Here is a 24,939-nt window from a genome sequence, read left to right as displayed (position 1 = left end):
AACTGTCTCAATGGTAGTCTGGAACAGGAAAGTAATAACGGTAACCTGTCTCAATGGTAGTCTGAAATAGGAAAGTAATAACGGTAAACTGTCTCCATGGTTGTCTGAAACAGGAAAGTAATAACGGTAAACTGTCTCAATGGTAGTCTGAAATAGGAAAGTAATAACGGTAAACTGTCTCAATGGCAGTCTGAAACAGGAAAGTAATAATGGTAACCGTCTCAATAGTAGTCTGAAATAGGAAAGTAATAACGGTAAACTGTCTCAATGGTAGTCTGATATAGGAAAGTAATAACGGTAAACTGTCTCAATAGTAGTCTGATATAGGAAAGTAATAACGGTAAACTGTCTCAATGGTAGTCTGAAATAGGAAAGTAATAACGGTAACCGTCTCAAAGGTAGTCTGAAATAGGAAAGTAATAACGGCAAAGTGTCTCAATGGTAGTCTGAAACAGGAAAGTAATAACGGTAAACCGTCTTAATGGTAGTCTGAAATAGGAAAGTAATAACGGTAAACTGTCTCAATGGTAGTCTGAAATAGGAAAGTAATAACGGTAAACTGTCTCAATGGTAGTCTGAAACAGGAAAGTAATAACGGTAAACTGTCTCCATGGTTGTCTGAAATAGGAAAGTAATAACGATAAACCGTCTCAATGGTAGTCTGAAACAGGAAAGTAATAACGGTAAACTGTCTCAATGGTAGTCTGAAATAGGAAAGTAATAACGGTAACCGTCTCAATGGTAGTCTGAAACAGGAAAGTAATAACGGTAACCGTCTCAATGGTAGTCTGAAATAGGAAAGTAATAACGGTAAACTGTCTCAATGGTAGTCTGAAATAGGAAAGTAATAACGGTAAACTGTCTCAATGGCAGTCTGAAATAGGAAAGTAATTAAGGTAATATTTTAATGTTTCGAAGAAAATCTGTCCGAGTATCTTGTGTACCGAACATGCTTGATATTGACGTGGTGAAGCAGATTCTATGATAATACATATATGTATATCAGAAAATAAAGTTTGATTTAATCATCAATATGACGTATGTCTATTTTCAATTATTTTGCAAAGTTAATCATCAAAATGAGTGACCTTTGTCCTGTATTGGATATGAATGTTTTATCTGGAAACAATTAAAGTGATAATTCACCGTAAACTATTCAATCAGTTATCAAGGAATTTATGTAGAAAGTACAAATATCATTACTACATTTATAACGTACACTCAAGGCTAATCATCAAATGAATGATACCTCCTGATCGTTGTCATCTTCAGCTGCAACTTCATCAAACCAAACAATGAAAAACATCCCAACTGTATCAGTGTCATGTACCAGTTATATATCAGAAGTTCCTTCCGGTATATGCGAGACACTAACTCCTGTAAATAAAGATAGTTTACGTGTGATTATATACTGTGTATATATATACCGACATTAAAAAAAGAAACAGAATTCAAACTTTAAATCGACAAAACGAGGACAAAAAACTAATAAAAAATATAGATTCGCATAGCGACCCTTGAAAAAATAAGTAGAAGGTGTTCAGAAAGGGTGTCTTCTGCTGGATATGTACTTTACTGATTTATACTGGATATTTACTTTACTGATTTATACTGGATATTTACTTTACTGATTTATACTGGATATGTACTTCACTGATTTATACTGGATATTTACTTTACTGATTGATACTGGATATGTACTTTATTGATTTATACTGGATATGTACTTTACTGATTTATACTGGATATGTACTTTACTGATTGATACTGGATATGTACTTTACTGATTTATACTAGATATGTACTTCGCTGATTCATACTAGATATGGACTTCACTGATTTATACTGGATATGTACTTTACTGATTCATACTGGATATGTACTTTACTGATTTATACTGGATATGTACTTTACTGATTTATACTGGATATATACTTTACTGAATGATACTGGATATGTATTTTACTGATTTATACTGGATATGTACTTTACTGATTTATACTTGATATGTACTTTACTGATTTATACTGGATATGTACTTTACTGATTTATACTGGATATGTACTTTACTGATTTATACTGGATATGTACTTTACTGATTTATAATGGATATGTAAGTTACTGATTTATACTGGATATGTACTTTACTGATTTATAGTGGATATGTACTTTACTGATTTATACTGGATATGTACTTTACTGATTTATACTGGATATGTACTTTACTGATTTATACTGGATATGTACTTTACTGATTGATACTGGATATGTATTTTACTGATTTATACTGGATATGTACTTTACTGATTTATACTGGATATGTACTTTACTGATTTATACTAGATATGTACTTTACTGATTCATACTGGATATGTACTTTACTGATTTATACTAGATATGTACTTTACTGATTCATACTGGATATGTACTTTACTGATTTATACTAGATATGTACTTTACTGATTCATACTGGATATGTACTTTACTGATTTATACTGGATATGTACTTTACTGATTTATACTGGATATGTACTTTACTGATTCATACTGGATATGTACTTCACTGATTGATACTGGATATGTATTTTACTGATTGATACTGGATATGTATTTTACTGATTTATACTAGATATGTATTCTACTGATTGATACTGGATATGTACTTTACTGATTTACGCTAGATATGTACTTTACTGATTTTATCTTTTTGTCTAATTTCAACTTACAGCATATGGTATGAATTCCTTATGAGTTGCCATTCATAATTGTATTAGTGATTTGTTTTTAATCTTAATGAAATAATTGACAATCTGATTTGCAGTTGTCTTTATAAGCATATCGGTATCAAACTTCAAACACATTTACTGCACGCATCATTGTATAGATACATGTATACGTAATAATACGGTCTCAATATACATGTTCTGAAATACATGCTGATAGTTGGTGTTTTTGTTTTAAATTGAGAATTAAACGTATTTGACCACCGTGACCTTCCACCAAGGTCATGCATTTGAACACATTTCATTACCCTTCATCCCAGAATGAAACTGGCCCAATGTCCTAGCTTTGGGTCTCTTCATTGGTTATGGACAAGAAGCTGTTTAAGATTCTTAAACATTTAACCCCAATGACCTTGACCCTAAGCATATTGGTTACTGAGAAGAACCTGTTTAAAGATTCTATCCCATCTGATCACTGTGACCTTGAAAGTAGTCTAAGGTCATTGATTTGAACAACTTTAGTTTAAACATTATTTTATTCAGCAAGACAAAATAACATAACATATACAGAAAATTGCAAATGGGATGGGAAAACAAGCTTAAAGCTTATATCAATTCCTTTCTAGACCTTCATCCCGGCATGTATAGCATAGCTCTGGGCATCGTGGTTACACAGACAAAGAATATCAACATATTTGACCTATGTGACCTTGAAAGTTGATCTAGGTCATTGCTTTGAACAAACTTCATAGCCCTCCATCCCAGCATGCAATAGGCTCAATATCATGACCATTGACATATTGGTTATTGAGAAGAAGTCGAAAATGTTAATTGTTTACGACACACGGCACAGGAATGATGACGGACGACGCGCTGGACAAAAGACAATCGCAAAAGGTCATCTGAGACTTCGTCGTCTCAGGTGACCTTAACACTTAGATACGTACCTGAAATATTCCTCCTGTGATAAAGAAACCACACACAGCCGTTGACAGAACAGTCATCTGAACATTGGACGTCAAGTGGGAAATATCTAAAAACAGAAGTTTAAGCTTTGATCCACGCATTACTCGATCCAGAGAATTGGTCGCCATGTTTACCTTTGTCACAGGTTCCTGTTTGATGTCTTTTCTGATGTGAACATGAATCAAGTGTCTATAACGATCAAACCCCAGAATGTGTGCAGAAATACAATGTTTAGAAGCCGAACTGTTATCTCACAGAACGACTGTTGTCGTGGAAAGGACTGGTCACTTTCTATATGCATGTACACGGCACATGCCGGTATATTACTGAATGCATGTTCTGAGGCAAAAGGATTTTTGTTACGAGCGTATATCTTGTTCATTAAGATATTTGATAACGAAGTTTTAAATACACTACTTGCATTGTTTCTATAGAGCACATCTACATATACCTGCAATTAACACATCTAAACATATTATTGTACAGCTTCTATTTAGTATTTATTGCAATACTTAATAGTATCCGCTATGATTATGTTGTAAACTAGTGGTTGTAAAATAGTGGCGCATTCGCTAACCTTGTTAAAATACCTACACGTGGATAAAACTAATTGATCTTAAATCGTACAGACAATACAATGATTATGTCGTGTGATTGTGAACAGATTAGGGAACAATCAGCTATTGTTGACATACCGGTAACAATAATGAGGAACGTGTATATGGAGGGTATACGACAGATTACCAGACCTCTGTATGTCGTACGTGTGTGTGTCATGTGTACTAGACAAGAAACAAGAAAGTTTATTTAAAGTCCTTTATTTCTAACAATACAGCTTTAGCTCAGTTATTCTTACGACTTTATAACCATAACAATTAAAATTGATAGAAACAGTTTAAATATCACAAAGTTAGGATGCAACACAGATAGATTGGAATAAAAAATAGCACGAAAAGATCAAAGGTCATGCAAACCTAAAGTTCATAGATATTAATTAGTATCAGTCTAGTATAAATATATGCATGCTTATATAGTATACTCTAAAACACCAATACATTCATTCACTCTATTATAATCGTTCACCCCCCTGGGGATGAGACAGGGATCTCGACCCGAGGGGAAGATTCTTAAGATGCCAAACAGGAAGCTTGCTGAGTGTTTGGCAGCTTAATTATCTTACCCCGAGGGTTGAGATTCCCCTGTCTCACTTTCATGGGGGTGAATGATTATTTTTCTCTTACCCTGTTTACCCTCTTATGTATCTAATATTGACGTTACATCAATGCAAGGAAATGTTGACGTGACGTGATTGAATTGCCGACGTGACGCCGTTGTACTATGTCGTGACGTCATGGTATTGTTGACGTGACGAAAATTAACGTGAAAAGAGCACGTGTATAGCTTGTCTTTTCCCTAGGGTGAGATTAATATAATATATCATGGGTTTGTTCCGTGGACAGGGATATCACAACCCGAGTGTAGGAGTTTGGACAGTCACAATTCCGCAAATTATTTGAAAGACTAGCCGCTGAGCTGTTCCTCAAACGAGACAGATTTCTGCTCACACCTTGTAGTTGTATAGATGGGAAGTTGACTGTGAAGTCCCATATGTAATAGTTACAGATTCCTGATGTTTTATTAAGTCGAGTATACAATTAAGGGAAAGCTAACCCGTATCTTTTAGTCTCTTAATATGTAAAGAGTAAGTACATGTATTTGTAGATTTTTCATGTTTTGGAAACATACACACGAAAATCGTCATTTAAAAAAAAAAAAATTAATGCATACCATTATGTCAAGTCTAAAATTACACATATACACCTTTTTCAATGTCACTTCCTGAAAATGTCATAATCATCACCTGTTTTTGGGGTTTTTTTTGTAAAAAATATATTGGTCAAGGTTATTATTTCGCAAACTTTGTCGTATACGTACCTGTACTTGTCATACAAGGAACCTGCCACTAGGATATATCTGGATTCTAGTCATTAAAAAGAAAGGGTTGACGCCGGGCAGATAACGCACCGCTAGCAGGTGAGCTAAAAAAAGCATTCACGTTATTTTACAACGAAGTTAATTGACAGTTATAAATTCTTGTGAAAGTGCAAACTTTTTCCATTTCATTTTTAAGCGGATTTTTTTTCAATAAGATTCTTTAAGTTTAAATTAGATAGCAGCACAGGGATTTACGCCAGTTCATTTTTATAAAGCAATTGCAGCGTGCAACCTATTTTTCCTAGCGCTTATAATTACCTCCCTTGAAATAACTCTTCTATTTTCCGGGAACAACAACAAGCACGTTGTTCGTTGTTCACAACAGAGTGGCGAAGTGTAGACACGGCCTTGCAGAATATCTAAGTATATGTCTAAGTCCGTGGTGAGGGTAACTGATCTATCAGAATATATTATTATGTGAGTTGAAAATATTGATGGAGAATGTTTACTGGAGGTCGCCAAGTAGCGCACATAAGACACGTGTGTCATCTCTGTTGGTCCACCCACTCTAAATCACAGGGGCTCAGTTTTGGGATTCTGAATAACATATGACATCAGTTAATTAGCAACCACAACACTATAAATTGTGATATTTTGTGTTGTTAAAAATGCATAACTACACCCCTACAGTAGACACCAGGTGCAATCGATTACGTCTGCAGGACAGAAGTAGTACTTGGTGGGTTTTGTGGTTGTTAACTGACGTCATGTTACTCAGAATCCTGAAACCGAGCCCCTGTGCTTTAGATCTACAAGTTCAATCCCCAGTGAGCATATTTATCATCTAGACCTACTTAGCTACGTATAAACCTATTTTTTTTTTTTTTTTTTTTTTGCAAATGTGACGTATGGGCCTTGATATGCTTCGCCACATAATGTGAATATGTCTATGTTACAGTATCTTTTGAAATTAAATTCAGGACTTAAAATTATAACCACAAAATCACTAAATTACAACCACTTAATAACTGTATATGATGAAGCATGGACACTTGTACTATGTGTATACAGAGTTAAAATCAAATATCCACGATATACATATTTCCATTATCTATTTTAACCCAGCTACATATGTACAAGTGTCTGATTGAGAAGAATTTGTGAGCTCTGATAGTGATACTTTTCTTCTTACGTCCTTGATATTAATGAGGTAGAGTTACCTGTGAACAGGACCATAGCTACATGACTACATGTATGTCTGTTTATTATTTGATATTCTATGTTCCAATATTTTGATCAATCTTTTTTGTTTATGGTGTACCTTTCGATATTCTTATTTCATGTTTGCAGTTTTTATTGTATAATTGTAAATAAAAAGTTATACTATATGAATAAAATTTGACACTCTTTTATAGATGATAGTTTGGGATTGCCTTGGAGTTCTGGTGCATCGTGAGTGAGTAGAGGATCAGAATTATAAGCTTGTCGTCATTAGATTACTGTAGAGATGTGAAATGGGACTCTGATTGCTACTATTCCCTACATTCCACCCTAACATCCTTACCTTATTGTGTTAAAAGTATCATATCTATTATGACTGAAACAGTATCAGAAGCTTCTAAAGACCAAATTAAAACGATTGAAATATTTTCCTTTTGTCTTCAGATATCAACACCTCATCTAAAATGGCTGAAGCAAAGAAAGCCGCAGCAAAGAAAGCTGAAGCAGAAAAAAAAATGGAGGAACTGAAGAAAAAAATTGATGAGGATCTTGAGAAATACATTGCAGATGTGATCGCAAAAAATAAAGAAAACCCTGCTGATGAAGAAGTAGAGGAGACCGATGAAGAATGGGAGGAAAGAATAAATGTAATGAACAGTTAATTACATAATTAGTAAATTAATGATCTTGCTCAAATTAAATGACAACACCTCATATTGGATGTCATGATTCAAAAGGAAATATTTCTTGCATCAGAAACTGCAATCAGTGTGTGCAGTATAGAAAAAAGTTTTCAATCAGTGATTTGTTATCACACATATCTTAATGAGATGATGATAATTTCCAAGACAAAAGCTGTAATAGCATCCTAGACCCCAAGTTAAAATCACACTTGTTTATTTACTGTACCCCTGGGAGATGGAGACCATACTCGATTATTTATTGACCTCTGGGAGGTCGAGACCATACTCGATTATTTATCGTATCCCTGGGAGGTGGAGACCATACTCAATTATTTATCGTATCCCTGGGAGGTAGAGACCATACACGATTATTTATCATTACCCTTGGAGGTCGAGACCATACTCGATTATTTATCATTACCCTTGGAGGTCGAGACCATACTCGATTATTTATCGTAACCCTTGGAGGTTGAGACCATACTCGATTATTTATCGTATCCCTGGGAGGTGGAGACCATACTCGATTATTTATCATAATAACCCTTGGAGGTTGAGACCTTACTCGATTATTTACCGTATCCCTGGGAGGTGGAGACCATACTCGATTATTTATCGTTACCCTTGGAGGTGGAGACCATACTCGATTATTTATCGTTACCCTTGGAGGTGGAGACCATACTCGATTATTTATCATAATAACCCTTGGAGGTGGAGACCATACTCGATTATTTATCGTAACCCTTGGAGGTTGAGACCATACTCGATTATTTATCGTAACCCTTGGAGGTTGAGACCATACTCGATTATTTATCATAATAACCCTTGGAGGTAGAGACCTTACTCGATTATTTATCGTTACCCTTGGAGGTGGAGACCATACTCTATTATTTATCGTATCCCTGGGAGGTGGAGACCATACTCTATTATTTATCATAATAACCCTTGGAGGTTGAGACCATACTCGATTATTTATCATAATAACCCTAGGAGGTAGAGACCATACTCGATTATTTATCGTAACCCTGGGAGGTTGAGACCATACTCGATTATTTATCATTACCCTTGGAGGTGGAGACCATACTCGATTATTTATCATAATAACCCTTGGAGGTGGAGACCATACACGATTATTTATCATTACCCTTGGAGGTGGAGACCATACTCGATTATTTATCATAATAACCCTTGGAGGTGGAGACCATACTCGATTATTTATCATTACCCTTGGAGGTGGAGACCATACTCGATTATTTATCATAATAACCCTTGGAGGTAGAGACCATACTCGATTATTTATCGTATCCCTGGGAGGTAGAGACCATACTCGATTATTTACCGTATCCCTGGGAGGTGGAGACCATACTCGATTATTTATCGTAATAACCCTTGGAGGTGGAGACCATACTCGATTATGTATCATTACCCTAGGAGGTCGAGACCATACTCGATTATTTATCGTACCCCTGGGAGATGGAGACCATACTCTATTATTTATCGTATCCCTGGGAGGTGGAGACCATACTCGATTATTTATCGTAACCCTGGGAGGTGGAGACCACATGCAATTATTTACCGTATCCCTGGATAAATAAGCAAAAGTGAACTTGGGTCCAAGGATGCATTGACACTAACAATAGGTAAAGTGTGTTTTACATATGGTATATCTTTTGAACATTTTACTAAATAGTAACTAACAATTATCCTGCTCTATAGAAATTGATGAAGCATCCAGCTTTTGCCAAGGAAGTTGACTTCAGTCAACCACTCCATCCTGCTATGGAAGGTCTGATGAGGCTAAAATATGAAGATGAAGACCCAACAGGTAATATTTTAAAATTACCAATCATATTGAAGTCCAGATGAATTTATAATGACCATTCATTCTACCGTAAATAATCGGGTAAAGTGCGCACTATACGCGAATATTTACGGTACATGGTATTCTCTCCACCCAACAAGGATGACCCAGAGAAAATTTGGTGAAATCCCTTGACCAAAACAGATCCAATTTGGTTAAAAGCCATTCTTAACTATTTTCAGTTCGTTTCCTTTTTAGAAATAAAAAGCTGATGACTAATGGACAGATCAGATGACGAATAATGGACAGATCAGACGATGACTAATGGACAGATCAGATGACAACTAATGGACAGATCAGATGACGACTAATGGACAGATCAGATGACAACTAATGGACAGATCAAATGACGACTAATGGACAGATCAGATGACGAATAATGGACAAATCAGATGATAACTTATGGACAGATCAGATGATGACTAATGAACAGATCAGATGACAACTAATGGACAGATCAGATGATGAATAATGGACAGATCAGAGGATGAATAATGGACAGATCAGATGATGACTAATGGACAGATCAGATGACAACTAATGGACAGATCAGATGACAACTAATGGACAGATCAGATGACGACTAATGGACAGATCAGATGACAACTAATGGACAGATCAGATGACGACTAATGGACAGATCAGATGACAACTAATGGACAGATCAGATGACAACTAATGGACAAATCAGATGACGACTAATGGACAGATAAGATGATGACTAATGGACAGATCAGATGACAACTAATGGACAGATCAGATGACAACTAATGGGCAGATCAGATGAGGTAAAAGATGTCATTTTCATTGCTTTTAGCTAGAGCCGAGTCATTCAAGGAAGATGGTAATGAAGAATTTAAAAAGAAAAGATATGATATCGCCACTGACAACTATACTGAAGGTATAAAATGCGAATGTCCTGACAGACAGCTTAATGCAGTTCTTTACAGTAACAGAGCGGCCGCTCAGTTCTTTCGAGGTAGGTACAAAGTACTTGTTTACATTTCTGAGATTTTATCATCATACCTGATATACTTATTGAAAAGCCAAAGTTGAAGTGCAATATTAGCTAGTCTGTTGTATGTTTTATATCAATTTTTTAAAAATTGAAAATAAAAATCTTTGTTGGAGTAAGTTGAGTGAGAAAAACACAGAATCAATAAGCTGTTTGTAGTTTCGCCCAAAATACTGTTAACATTATGTTTTATTTAACAATGGTGTATGTATCTAACAATGGTGTACGTATCTAACAATGGTGTATGTATCTAACAATGGTGTATATATCTAACAATGGTGTATGTATCTAACAATGGTGTATGTATCTAACAATGGTGTATGTATCTAACAATGGTGTACGTATCTAACAATGGTGTATGTATCTAACAATGGTGTATGTATCTAACAATGGTGTACGTATCTAACAATGGTGTATGTATCTAACAATGGTGTACGTATCTAACAATGGTGTATGTATCTAACAATGGTGTATATATCTAACAATGGTGTATGTATCTAACAATGGTGTACATATCTAACAATGGTGTATATATCTAACAATGGTGTACGTATCTAACAATGGTGTATATATCTAACAATGGTGTACGTATCTAACAATGGTGTATATATCTAACAATGGTGTACGTATCTAACAATGGTGTATGTATCTAACAATGGTGTATGTATCTAACAATGGTGTATGTATCTAACAATGGTGTATGTATCTAACAATGGTGTATGTATCTAACAATGGTGTATATATCTAACAATGGTGTACGTATCTAACAATGGTGTATGTATCTAACAATGGTGTATGTATCTAACAATGGTGTACGTATCTAACAATGGTGTATGTATCTAACAATGGTGTACGTATCTAACAATGGTGTACGTATCTAACAATGGTGTACGTATCTAACAATGGTGTATGTATCTAACAATGGTGTACGTATCTAACAATGGTGTACGTATCTAACAATGGTTAATGTATCTAACAATGGTGTACGTATCTAACAATGGTTTATGTATCTAACAATGGTGTATATATCTAACAATGGTGTACGTATCTAACAATGGTGTACGTATCTAACAATGGTGTATATATCTAACAATGGTGTATGTATCTAACAATGGTGTACATATCTAACAATGGTGTATATATCTAACAATGGTGTACGTATCTAACAATGGTGTATGTATCTAACAATGGTGTATGTATCTAACAATGGTGTATGTATCTAACAATGGTGTATGTATCTAACAATGGTGTATGTATCTAACAATGGTGTACGTATCTAACAATGGTGTACGTATCTAACAATGGTTAATGTATCTAACAATGGTGTACGTATCTAACAATGGTTTATGTATCTAACAATGGTGTATATATCTAACAATGCCTTTATGGTGTATGTATCTAACAATGGTGTATGTATCTAACAATGGTGTATGTATCTAACAATGGTGTACGTATCTAACAATGGTGTATGTATCTAACAATGGTGTACGTATCTAACAATGGTGTATGTATCTAACAATGGTGTATGTATCTAACAATGGTGTATGTATCTAACAATGGTGTACGTATCTAACAATGGTGTATGTATCTAACAATGCCTTTATGGTGTATGTATCTAACAATGGTGTATGTATCTAACAATGGTGTACGTATCTAACAATGGTGTATGTATCTAACAATGGTGTACGTATTTAACAATGGTGTATGTATCTAACAATGGTGTACGTATCTAACAATGGTGTACGTATCTAACAATGGTTTATGTATCTAACAATGGTGTACGTATCTAACAATGGTTTATGTATCTAACAATGGTGTATATATCTAACAATGCCTTTATGGTGTATGTATCTAACAATGGTGTATGTATCTAACAATGGTGTACGTATCTAACAATGATGTATATATCTAACAATGGTGTATGTATCTAACAATGGTGTATGTATCTAACAATGGTTTATGTATCTAACAATGGTGTACGTATCTAACAATGGTGTATGTATCTAACAATGGTGTACGTATCTAACAATGGTTTACGTATCTAACAATGGTTTATGTATCTAACAATGCCTTGATGGTGTATGTATCTAACAATGGTGTATGTATCTAACAATGGTGTATGTATCTAACAATGGTGTATGTATCTAACAATGGTGTACGTATCTAACAATGGTGTATATATCTAACAATGGTGTATGTATCTAACAATGGTTTACGTATCTAACAATGGTGTATGTATCTAACAATGGTGTATGTATCTAACAATGGTTTATGTATCTAACAATGGTGTACGTATCTAACAATGGTGTATGTATCTAACAATGGTGTACGTATCTAACAATGGTTTACGTATCTAACAATGGTGTATGTATCTAACAATGGTGTATATATCTAACAATGGTGTATGTATCTAACAATGGTTTACGTATCTAACAATGGTGTACGTATCTAACAATGGTTTACGTATCTAACAATGGTTTACGTATCTAACAATGGTGTACGTATCTAACAATGGTTTATGTATCTAACAATGCCTTGATGGTGTATGTATCTAACAATGGTTTACGTATCTAACAATGGTGTACGTATCTAACAATGGTTTATGTATCTAACAATGGTGTATGTATCTAACAATGGTTTATATATCTAACAATGGTGTATATATCTAACAATGGTGTATATATCTAACAATGGTGTATGTATCTAACAATGGTGTATGTATTTAACAATGGTGTACGTATCTAACAATGGTTTACATATCTAACAATGGTGTATATATCTAACAATGGTGTATGTATCTAACAATGGTGTATGTATCTAACAATGGTGTACGTATCTAACAATGGTGTATGTATCTAACAATGGTGTATGTATCTAACAATGGTGTATATATCTAACAATGGTGTATGTATCTAACAATGGTGTATGTATCTAACAATGGTGTACGTATCTAACAATGGTGTATGTATCTAACAATGGTGTATGTATCTAACAATGGTGTACGTATCTAACAATGGTGTATGTATCTAACAATGGTGTATGTATCTAACAATGGTGTACGTATCTAACAATGGTGTACGTATCTAACAATGGTGTATGTATCTAACAATGGTTTATGTATCTAACAATGGTGTACGTATCTAACAATGGTGTATGTATCTAACAATGGTGTACGTATCTAACAATAGTGTACGTATCTAACAATGGTTTACGTATCTAACAATGGTGTACGTATCTAACAATGGTTTATGTATCTAACAATGGTGTACGTATCTAACAATGGTGTATGTATCTAACAATGGTGTATGTATCTAACAATGGTGTACGTATCTAACAATGGTGTATGTATCTAACAATGGTGTACGTATCTAACAATGGTTTATGTATCTAACAATGGTTTACGTATCTAACAATGGTGTACGTATCTAACAATGGTGTATGTATTTAACAATGGTTTACGTATCTAACAATGGTGTACGTATCTAACAATGGTGTACGTATCTAACAATGGTTTACGTATCTAACAATGGTGTCTGTATCTAACAATGGTGTACGTATTTAACAATGGTGTATGTATCTAACAATGGTGTATGTATCTAACAATGGTGTATGTATCTAACAATGGTGTATGTATCTAACAATGGTGTATGTATCTAACAATGGTGTATATATCTAACAATGGTGTACGTATCTAACAATGGTGTACGTATCTAACAATGGTGTATGTATCTAACAATGGTGTATGTATCTAACAATGGTGTATGTATCTAACAATGGTGTACGTATCTAACAATGGTGTATGTATCTAACAATGGTGTACGTATCTAACAATGGTGTATGTATCTAACAATGGTGTATGTATCTAACAATGGTGTATGTATCTAACAATGGTGTATGTATCTAACAATGGTGTATATATCTAACAATGGTGTATGTATCTAACAATGGTGTATGTATCTAACAATGGTGTATGTATCTAACAATGGTGTACGTATCTAACAATGGTGTATGTATCTAACAATGGTGTATGTATCTAACAATGGTGTATATATCTAACAATGGTGTATGTATCTAACAATGGTGTACGTATCTAACAATGGTGTATGTATCTAACAATGGTGTATGTATCTAACAATGGTGTATGTATCTAACAATGGTGTACGTATCTAACAATGGTGTATGTATCTAACAATGGTGTACGTATCTAACAATGACACACGTATCTAACAATGGTGTATGTATCTAACAATGGTGTACGTATCTAACAATGGTGTACGTATCTAACAATGGTGTATGTATCTAACAATGGTGTATGTATCTAACAATGGTGTATGTATCTAACAATGGTGTACGTATCTAACAATGCCTTTATGTTGTATGTATCTAACAATGGTGTATGTATCTAACAATGGTGTATGTATCTAACAATGGTGTATATATCTAACAATGGTGTATATATCTAACAATGGTGTATATATCTAACAATGGTGTATGTATCTAACAATGGTGTATGTATCTAACAATGGTGTATGTATCTAACAATGGTGTACGTATCTAACAATGGTGTATGTATCTAACAATGGTGTATGTATCTAACAATGGTGTACGTATCTAACAATGGTGTACGTATCTAACAATGGTGTACGTATCTAACAATGCCTTTATGTTGTATGTATCTAACAATGGTGTATGTATCTAACAATGGTGTATGTATCTAACAATGGTGTATGTATCTAACAATGGTGTACGTATCTAACAATGGTGTATGTATCTAACAATGGTGTATGTATCTAACAATGGTGTATGTATCTAACAATGGTGTATGTATCTAACAATGGTGTATGTATCTAACAATGGTGTATGTATCTAACAATGGTGTATGTATCTAACAATGGTGTATGTATCTAACAATGGTGTATGTATCTAACAATGGTGTACGTATCTAACAATGGTGTATATATCTAACAATGGTGTATGTATTAATTTCTTTACTTACAGGTAACTACAAATCAGCATTACTTGACTGTATATTTGCCAGAAAGTTTAATTCAACTCATATGAAAGCTATTGTAAAAGGTATGTATAATCAGGGAAATTAGCTCGAAATTTAAAACATCAGAAACAAATAGGTTATGGTCTGTTTAGATTGAGACATGGTTTTACTATTTATATCTGTTTTTAAATACAAATGACCTATTAATTTGACAGCCTGTGCATCCAGATTTCTTTTCTGAATAATTTGAAATCATCATGTGCTTGTTGTCAAACTAACCTATCATGCTTATTATATTTCATTATTCTATATAATTTAAAATGTTCAGCTAATTTGGTTCATAACTGTTGGTATTATGGATTTTTTGCCTTCTCCTTCATACAGAAAATTTGTGATAAACGTTCTGGTTCTCCTCAGTGGCTGTGATTTTAGGGTACATGCATGTAGTTTTAACACATGACGGTTATTTGGGTCATGATGACCCTATAATATTTTTCATCAATGGAAATTTACATATTGGTAATATTGTTGCAGGTGCCCAGTGTTGTATGGAAATGAAGAAGTACAAAGAGGTTGACAGATGGTGTTCGGCTGGATTGATGGTATAATATCATATGTGATTAATCAGTTTAATCGCCAGAGCTGCACATGTATTCAGTTTTTAGCTCACCTGCACCGAAGGTCCGGTGAGCTTATGCCATGGCCCGTCGTCCGTCCGTCCGTCCTTCCGTCCGTCCGTCCGTCCTTCCGTCCGTCCGTCCGTCCGTCCGTCAACATTTGCTTCAAATCGCTAGTAGTCAAAAAGTTCTTATTGGATTTTGACCAAATTTGGCCAGAAACATCCTTGGCAGAATGGGAACAGATTTTGCATAAATAGTGACTCTGACCCCCGAGGGGCCAAAGGGGTGGGGCCCAATAGGGGAAATAGAGGTAATTCCTTTAAATCGCTACTAGTCATCAAGTTATGAATGGATTTGAACCCAATTTGGTCAGAAACATCATTGGGGGAAGGGGAACAGATTTTGCATAAATGGTGACTCTGACCCCAAAGGGGCCAAAGGGGCGGGGCCCAATAGGGGAAATAGAGGTAATTCCTTTAAATCCCTACTTGTCATAAAGTTATGAATGGATTTGAACCCAATTTGGTCAGAGACATCTTTGGAAGAAGGGAAAAAGATTTTGCATAAATGGTGGCTCTGAACCCAAAGGGGCGGAGCCCAATAGGGGAAATAGAGGCAATTCCTTTAAATCGCTACTTGTCATAAAGTTATGAATGGATTTGAACCCAATATGGTCCGAAACATCCTTGGGGGAAGGGGAACCGATTTTGCATAAATGGTGACTCTGACCCCCGAGGGGCCAAAGGGGCTGGGCCCAATAGGTGAAATAGAGGTAATTCCTTTAAATCGCTACTTGTTATTAAGTTATGAATGGATTTGAACCCAATTTGGTCAGAAACATCCTTGGGGGGAGGGGAACAGATTTTGCATAAATGGTGACTCTGACTCCCGAGGGGCCAAAGGGGCGGGGCCCAATAGGTGAAATAGAGGTAATTCCTTTAAATCCCTACTAGTTATTAAGTTATGAATGGATTTGAACCCAATATGGTCCGAAACATCCTTGGGGGAAGGGGAACAGATTTTGCATAAACGGTGACTCTGACCCCAAAGGGGCGGGGCCCAGTGGGGGAAATAGAGGTAATTCCTTTGAATCGCTACTAGTCATAAAGTTATGAATGGATTTGAACCAAATTTGGCCAGAAACATCCTTAGGGGAAGGGGAACAGATTTTGCATAAATGGTGGCTCTGACCCCGGAGGGACCAAAGGGGTGGGGCCCAATAGGGGAAATAGAGGTAATTCCTTTAAATTGCTACTAGTCATAAAGTTATGAATGGATTTGAACCCAATTTGGTCAGAAACATCCTTGGGGAAGGGGAACAGATTTTGCATAAATGGTGACTCTGACCACGAGGGGCCAAAGGGGCGGGGCCCAATAGGGGAAATAGAGGTAATTCCTTTAAATCGCTATTAGTCATAAAGTTATGAATGGATTTGAACCCAATTTGGTCAGAAACATTCTTGGAGAAGGGGAACAGATTTTGCATAAATGGTGACTCTGACCCCAAAGGGGCCAAAGGAACAGGGCCCAATAGGTGAAATAGAGGTTATTCCTTTAAATCGCTACTTGTCATAAAGTTATGAATGGATTTAAACCCAATTTGGTCAGAAACATCCTTGGGGGAAGGGGAACAGATTTTGCGTATATGGTGATTCTGACCCCTGAGAGGCCAAAGGGGCGGGTCAAATATGGGAAATAGAGGTAATTCCTCTAAATCGCTACTCGTCATAAAGATATGAATGGATTTGAACCCAATTTGGTCAGAAACATACTTGGGGGAAGGGGAAAAGATTTTGCATAAATGGTGACTCTGACCCAAAAGGGGCCAAAGGGGCGGGGCCCAATAGGGGAAATAGAGGTAATTCCTTTAAATCCCTACTTGTCATAAAGTTATGAATGGATTTGAACCCAATTTGGTCAGAGACATCTTTGGAAGAAGGGAAAAAGATTTTGCATAAATGGTGGCTCTGAACCCAAAGGGGCGGAGCCCAATAGGGGAAATAGAGGCAATTCCTTTAAATCGCTACTTGTCATAAAGTTATGAATGGATTTGAACCCAATATGGTCCGAAACATCCTTGGGGGAAGGGGAACCGATTTTGCATAAATGGTGACTCTGACCCCCGAGGGGCCAAAGGGGCTGGGCCCAATAGGTGAAATAGAGGTAATTCCTTTAAATCGCTACTTGTTATTAAGTTATGAATGGATTTGAACCCAATTTGGTCAGAAACATCCTTGGGGGGAGGGGAACAGATTTTGCATAAATGGTGACTCTGACTCCCGAGGGGCCAAAGGGGCGGGGCCCAATAGGTGAAATAGAGGTAATTCCTTTAAATCCCTACTAGTTATTAAGTTATGAATGGATTTGAACCCAATATGGTCCGAAACATCCTTGGGGGAAGGGGAACAGATTTTGCATAAACGGTGACTCTGACCCCAAAGGGGCGGGGCCCAGTGGGGGAAATAGAGGTAATTCCTTTGAATCGCTACTAGTCATAAAGTTATGAATGGATTTGAACCAAATTTGGCCAGAAACATCCTTAGGGGAAGGGGAACAGATTTTGCATAAATGGTGGCTCTGACCCCGGAGGGACCAAAGGGGTGGGGCCCAATAGGGGAAATAGAGGTAATTCCTTTAAATTGCTACTAGTCATAAAGTTATGAATGGATTTGAACCCAATTTGGTCAGAAACATCCTTGGGGGAAGGGGAACAGATTTTGCATAAATGGTGACTCTGACCACGAGGGGCCAAAGGGGCGGGGCCCAATAGGGGAAATAGAGGTAATTCCTTTAAATCGCTATTAGTCATAAAGTTATGAATGGATTTGAACCCAATTTGGTCAGAAACATTCTTGGAGAAAGGGGAACAGATTTTGCATAAATGGTGACTCTGACCCCCGAGGGGCCAAAGTGGCGGGCCCAATAGGTGAAATAGAGGTAATTCCTTTAAATCGCTACTAGTCATAAAGTGATGAATGCATGTTCTATAATTCTTGAGGTCTTTCAGACCTTAGAGAGTCTGGACTTCATTAATCTTTAAAGCAGTTCGGATTCCCACACTTTAACCATATATAGCATTGTTAGAGTTTTACAAATAAAACAAATTGAATATGAACATTATTTTGACATTTGGTCTAATCCAACCAGGTGCGCGATACAGGCCCCATGGGCCTCTTGTTTGTAATACCATACTATTCAACTGTACCTGTAAAGTGCAGAGTGTCACATGCGTGATTTTACCAATCAAGAAAAATGCTAGCATGCAATTTTAGATTTCATATCAGTGAAACTTGTCATAAATGTTTCAACTCACATGCAGCTTATTAAAATGGAAAACTCATTATGTCATGTGAAACTCATACCATAGAAGATCCGGATTTCTTAATCTTAATCTTTTACTTACCATGTAGGCCTTATTAACATTATATAATTTAAAGTACATTGTATTACAGAATTATGAATATGTCGGACAGGCCTCTATATATGGTTTTAGAATGTAATTGTGAAAATGCTGTTCTTTACACCAACTGGTACAGAACTTGGGTAAGAGAAACAAGAGATAACAAATACAACCTTTATACCTCAGCTAATCATTTCAAGCCACTTTATTTCTGTTTTATTCAGGTGGAACCGAAAAATGAAAAACTTCTGGAAATGAAACTAAAAGCAGATAAATTGCTGGTAAGACAATCAGAGATTGAGTTTGTTAGTAATTTGACCAATGTTTTAACAGTCAATAAATTTATTATACCCCCGCAACAAAGTTAGGGGGGTATACTGGAATCAGGTTATCTGTCCGTCCGTCCGTCCGTAGACGCATTTTGTCCGGACAACTCCTCCTAAACCGATGGGCCAATTCCAATGAAACTTCACACAAATATTAATGATCATGTGTAGATGTGCATGCCACTTTATTTTTCTCAAAATTATGGTTGCTATGGCAACTGGTCACTATAAACAGGTTTTAGGATAAGAACCATAACTTTAAGTTTGTCCGGACAACTTCTCCTAAACTAAATTGCCAATTTCAACGAAACTTCATACAAATATAGAGGACCATGTGTAGATGTAGATTTACTGGGTTATCTTAGTTAGCCTCTAATTCACCATTGACTCGTGCAGATTGCGGGGGTATTAGTCAGCCATCCTGGCGACAGTTCTAGTTGTGATCTGATGTGGTTAGACAATCAGTGATTGAGTTTGTTGGTAATTTGACCGACGTTTTAACAGTCATAAGATTCAGTGAGAGATCTGATGTGGTTTGACAATCAGAGATTGAGTTTGTTGGTAATTTGACCGACGTTTTAACAGTCATAAGATTCAGTGAGAGATCTGATGTGGTTTGACAATCAGAGATTGAGTTTGTTGGTGATTTGACCGACGTTTTAACAGTCATAAGATTCAGTGAGAGATCTGATGTGGTTTGACAATCAGAGATTGAGTTTGTTGGTGATTTGACCGACGTTTTAACAGTCATAAGATTCAGTGAGAGATCTGATGTGGTTTGGCAATCAGAGATTGAGTTTGTTGGTGATTTGACGACATTTTGCAGTCAGTAGATTAAGTGTGTGATTTGATTACAGTAATATAATGCAATTAGCAAATTTAACGGTCCTTCATTCAATATCCTAACATTCATTCTCTCTACAGAAAAAACAAGAAAGAGACAAACGGAAAGAAGATACAAAGGAAAGAAAAGAACAAGCAGAAGATATGAAACTAATCGAAGAAATTCAGGTAAGATGTTCATGTGGGTGTTGTTGTTTTTTTTTTTTTAATCTTAAAGAAAAAAAGTTGAAAAGAATTGACAAATATATGACAAAATACTTGCATTTTTTATTTGTGAAGCATTTCTTGTCAAAAATATCCATATATGCTGATTAGATAGTACACTAGTACAAGCTCAAAACATTTATTTTGTACTGGTAATAACAGATTTTGCCAGGTAAGATTGTGTGTGACAAAGGCGTTGCCCTGTTGAGCTGAGTTTAACATCTTTAATGGCCGGGAAAAGCCAAAACAGTGTAGTAAAGCATGAGTAATGTTTTTAATTTGTTACATAGAGTCGAGGAATACAGTTAGCAGGTTTGAAGTTAACAAACAGTAAAATACACCCCAGTCTCCTGACCAATCTGGAGCTACCTAACTCTGGGAATGCCAAAGTTCATGTGGATGCTGACAACAAGTTAGTGTGGCCGGTTCTGTTTATGTATCCCGAGCACACACAGACCGACTACATCGAAGCCTTTAGGGAGGACGTCAGGTATCTAGTCATTCTGTAAATCCATTGATTATTTGAAAAAGTGAATAGGGAAATCAACATAAAAATACAAAATAATGTAAACTACAGGGACCTAAATGGGACCTTTACACAGCATTGAAAAGGCAAAAATAAAGCATTGAAAATTCATTTTGTTGATTATCCTTGATAATATTATATAATTTGAACAAGCTAGACAAAATTTATCTTAGTTTTGCAAGTATCACTGATAGCTGTTTAGAAGCTTTGTGTGAAAAGACTTAAGTTTAAACAAAATGATGGACACAAACATCAGTAATTTTATTAGTCTACAATAGGGACATGTCCTAGATAATCTTACAATGTATTAATGAAATAGGACACGACTCCCATACATCGGTTATATCACCTTACAAAGGTGTTAATATCCTGTACCTGGTACAATACATCTTCAATCCTATATCTATAGATAATATTGTGTATAGGTTCATAGACCACATAGAGAACATGTTTGGACCACACCTTGAGCCAGCTCCCTGGGACACGGACAAAAAGTACAAACAAGACAGCATTCAGGTAAAACATTACAGATCATGCATACCAGTAACAGAATACAGATCATTGTATGACTACATTATAATGATCTGTATCTTAATCAGATCGTTGTATGACTACGTTATAATGATCTGTATCTTAATCAGATCATTGTATGACTACGTTATAATGATCTGTATCTTAATCAGATCATTGTATGACTACGTTATAATGATCTGTATTTTAATCAGATCATTGTATGACTACGTTATAATGATCTGTATTTTAATCAGATCATTGTATGACTACGTTATAATGATCTGTATTTTAATCAGATCATTGTATGACTACGTTATAATGATCTGTATTTTAATCAGATCATTGTATGACTACATTATAATGATCTGTATCTTAATCAGATCATTGTATAACTACATTATAATGATCTGTATCTTAATCAGATCATTGTATGACTACGTTATAATGATCTGTATCTTAATCAGATCGTTGTATGACTACGTTATAATGATCTGTATCTTAATCAGATCATTGTATGACTACGTTATAATGATCTGTATCTTAATCAGATCATTGTATGACTACGTTATAATGATCTGTATCTTAATCAGATCATTGTATGACTACGTTATAATGATCTGTATTTTAATCAGATCATTGTATGACTACGTTATAATGATCTGTATTTTAATCAGATCATTGTATGACTACGTTATAATGATCTGTATTTTAATCAGATCATTGTATGACTACGTTATAATGATCTGTATTTTAATCAGATCATTGTATGACTACATTATAATGATCTGTATCTTAATCAGATCATTGTATAACTACATTATAATGATCTGTATTTTAATCAGATCATTGTATGACTACGTTATAATGATCTGTATTTTAATCAGATCATTGTATGACTACATTATAATGATCTGTATTTTAATCAGATTGAGCATCATGACTTGTAGACATGTTTATAATTTTCTCAGAACTAAAACAAATAATTGAAACATATTTTTCCTGAAACACAAAGTCAAATGTATCTTCAAGGAATCGTTATTCATGCTTATGTAAGATATTAATAAAGTTAGGAGAGTGAATTGACTTCATGTGAAGTAAATGTGTGAACTGTTACTGTAAAAGGCTTGCATGATTTTCACCATGCTCACAAAAATTGACCAATGTCCAGCCGAGGGAATTTCGTTGAGGTAGAACAAATACTACCAACACTTACTGCAGTATTGTGGCAGACATTAAACCAACAAAGACCTGATGTATATAGAAGTACCTATAATAATATAATGTCACTGGGTCTATCATGATTAAACAGTTATCTGATCACAGACCAGTGTCAACTGTATTTAGTTTGGAAAAATAAGTTATTACACAAAAGCTAAAGAAGATACTATTCCAATCAGACCTATCAGGTTGACAGCTGTAATTAATATACATATGAAAACATTTTGATTTCAATAGACAATGTCTGTGCCAAATAATATTTCTAGTCCCAAGTTAAAAGGTACGTAGTTATAAAAGGTGTATATATATAGTTTCTTGGTCAACCTGAATACCAGACTTTCCGATGGTCAGTTAATTAAAGAATGTGTGCAGAGAACTTGATATCTCATTACATGAGCTGTAACCATCTTAAAAGATTGTTTCAGTATTCTTCTCTCAAATAAAATACTTAAATTACAGGTATATTTTGAGGATAAAGAAAAAGAGACACTCTACGCGGTCGACAGTAATGCTACTTTACATCAGGCCCTGTCCCAAATTATTAATTTTCAAGGTGAAGGTTTTGAAATTTTAAAACCATTCCAAATTAAATGGTAGATATTACCCTTAAAAACCAATCCAAAAACCCGAAGAAATTACTTACATTAAGTACGGGTAGATAATTACCTAACCCATCCACTACAGGTCAGATAATTACCTACCCATTCCAAGTAAGGGTAGTATTCCCTTTAACCATCCAGTACAGGTCAGATAATTTACCTTAACCCATTCAACGTTACAGGGTCAGATAATTACCTTAACCCATTCCAACGAAACGGGTCAGAAAATTTCAACCTTCCAACGTTCAGGGTCAGATAATTTCTAACCCATTCAACGTACCGGGAGATATTCCCTTTAACCCTTCAATACAGGGTCAAATTACTTAACCATTCCAGTTACAGGTCAGATAATTTAACCATTCAAGTAAAGGGTGATAATTTACAACCATTCCAACGTACAGGTCAGATATTTACTTACCCATTCCACGTTCACGGGTCAGATAATTTACCTTAACCATTCCAACGTCACGGTATTTACCTAACCATCAAGTACCGGTAGATAATTACCTTAACCCTTCCAACGTCAACGGGTCAGATAATTTACCTAACCCATCCACGTCACCGGGTCAGATAATTACCACCCATCCAACGTTACCGGGATAATTACTTAACCATTCCAACGTAACGGGTGATATTTACCTTAACCATTCCAACGTCACGGGTCGATAATTTACCTACCATTCCAACGTACACGGTCAGAATTAAACCTAACCATTCCAGTACACGGTCAGATAATTATTAACCCATCCAACGTTACACGGGTCAGATAATTTCCTTTAACCCATTCCAACGTTAAGGGGGTCAGAATTAATACCTAACCCATCAACGTACACGGGTCAGAATTACTTACCATTCCAAGTTCCGGTAGATAATTTACTAACCATTCCAGTACACGGTCAGATAATTTACCTTAACCCATTCCAACGTAACGGGTCAACACGGGTCAGTATATTTACCTTAACCCATTCCACGTTACACACGGGTCAGATAGTTTACCTTAACCCATTCCACAACGTTACACACGGGTCAGATGAATTTACCTTAACCCATTCCAAGCGTTACACGGGTCAGATAATTTACCTTAACCCATTCCACGTCACACGGGTTCAGATAATTTACCTTAATCCCATTTCCCACCGTACACGGGTCAGATAATTTAACCTTACACCCATTCCAACGTTACACGGGATCAGGATAAATTTACCTTACCTTAACCCATTCCAACGTCCACACGGGTCAGGATAATTACCTTAACCCATTTCCAACGTTACACGGTCAGATAATTTACCTTAACCC

General features: G+C 35.6%; 2 protein-coding genes across 2 annotated transcripts; one reads left to right on the top strand and one right to left on the bottom strand.

Moving 5' to 3' along the window:
- Window positions 1–1,194: 1,194 nt before the first annotated feature.
- Window positions 1,195–3,938, bottom strand: LOC117324929 (adenosine 3'-phospho 5'-phosphosulfate transporter 2-like). The gene is made up of 2 exons (XM_033880772.1): window positions 3,671–3,938; window positions 1,195–1,377 (listed from the first exon to the last, which is right to left on the bottom strand). The coding sequence occupies exons 1-2, from the start codon at window positions 3,815–3,817 to the stop codon at window positions 1,228–1,230; spliced, it is 297 nt and encodes a 98-aa protein (XP_033736663.1). The 5' UTR covers window positions 3,818–3,938; the 3' UTR covers window positions 1,195–1,227.
- A 2,021-nt stretch (window positions 3,939–5,959) lies between these two features.
- LOC117324835 (tetratricopeptide repeat protein 4-like) lies at window positions 5,960–23,641 on the top strand. The gene is made up of 11 exons (XM_033880662.1): window positions 5,960–6,101; window positions 7,290–7,492; window positions 9,242–9,350; window positions 10,204–10,365; window positions 15,400–15,477; window positions 15,929–15,996; window positions 19,639–19,695; window positions 20,665–20,751; window positions 21,078–21,277; window positions 21,739–21,829; window positions 23,504–23,641. Exons 2-11 carry the CDS (start codon window positions 7,310–7,312, stop codon window positions 23,639–23,641), a joined length of 1,173 nt encoding a protein of 390 aa, XP_033736553.1. The 5' UTR covers window positions 5,960–6,101; window positions 7,290–7,309.
- Window positions 23,642–24,939: the final 1,298 nt, after the last annotated feature.

Source organism: Pecten maximus, chromosome 4 (genome assembly GCF_902652985.1).
Source record: "Pecten maximus chromosome 4, xPecMax1.1, whole genome shotgun sequence".
Lineage (NCBI taxonomy): Eukaryota > Metazoa > Mollusca > Bivalvia > Pectinida > Pectinidae > Pecten > Pecten maximus.
This window is presented reverse-complemented; position numbering and strand designations above follow the sequence as displayed.

Bases quoted from the DNA above. Each gene is read 5' to 3' on its own strand.
- LOC117324929 (XM_033880772.1), bottom strand. From the start codon at position 3,817: ATGGCGACCAATTCTCTGGATCGAGTAATGCGTGGATCAAAGCTTAAA. The intron at 1,378-3,670 runs GTACGTATCTAA...CTTTATTTACAG, and splicing joins TCACAGGAGGAATATTTCAG to GAGTTAGTGTCTCGCATATA.
- LOC117324835 (XM_033880662.1), top strand. From the start codon at position 7,310: ATGGCTGAAGCAAAGAAAGCCGCAGCAAAGAAAGCTGAAGCAGAAAAA. The intron at 15,997-19,638 runs GTATAATATCAT...TGTTTTATTCAG, and splicing joins GGTGTTCGGCTGGATTGATG to GTGGAACCGAAAAATGAAAA. The intron at 19,696-20,664 runs GTAAGACAATCA...TTCTCTCTACAG, and splicing joins TAAAAGCAGATAAATTGCTG to AAAAAACAAGAAAGAGACAA.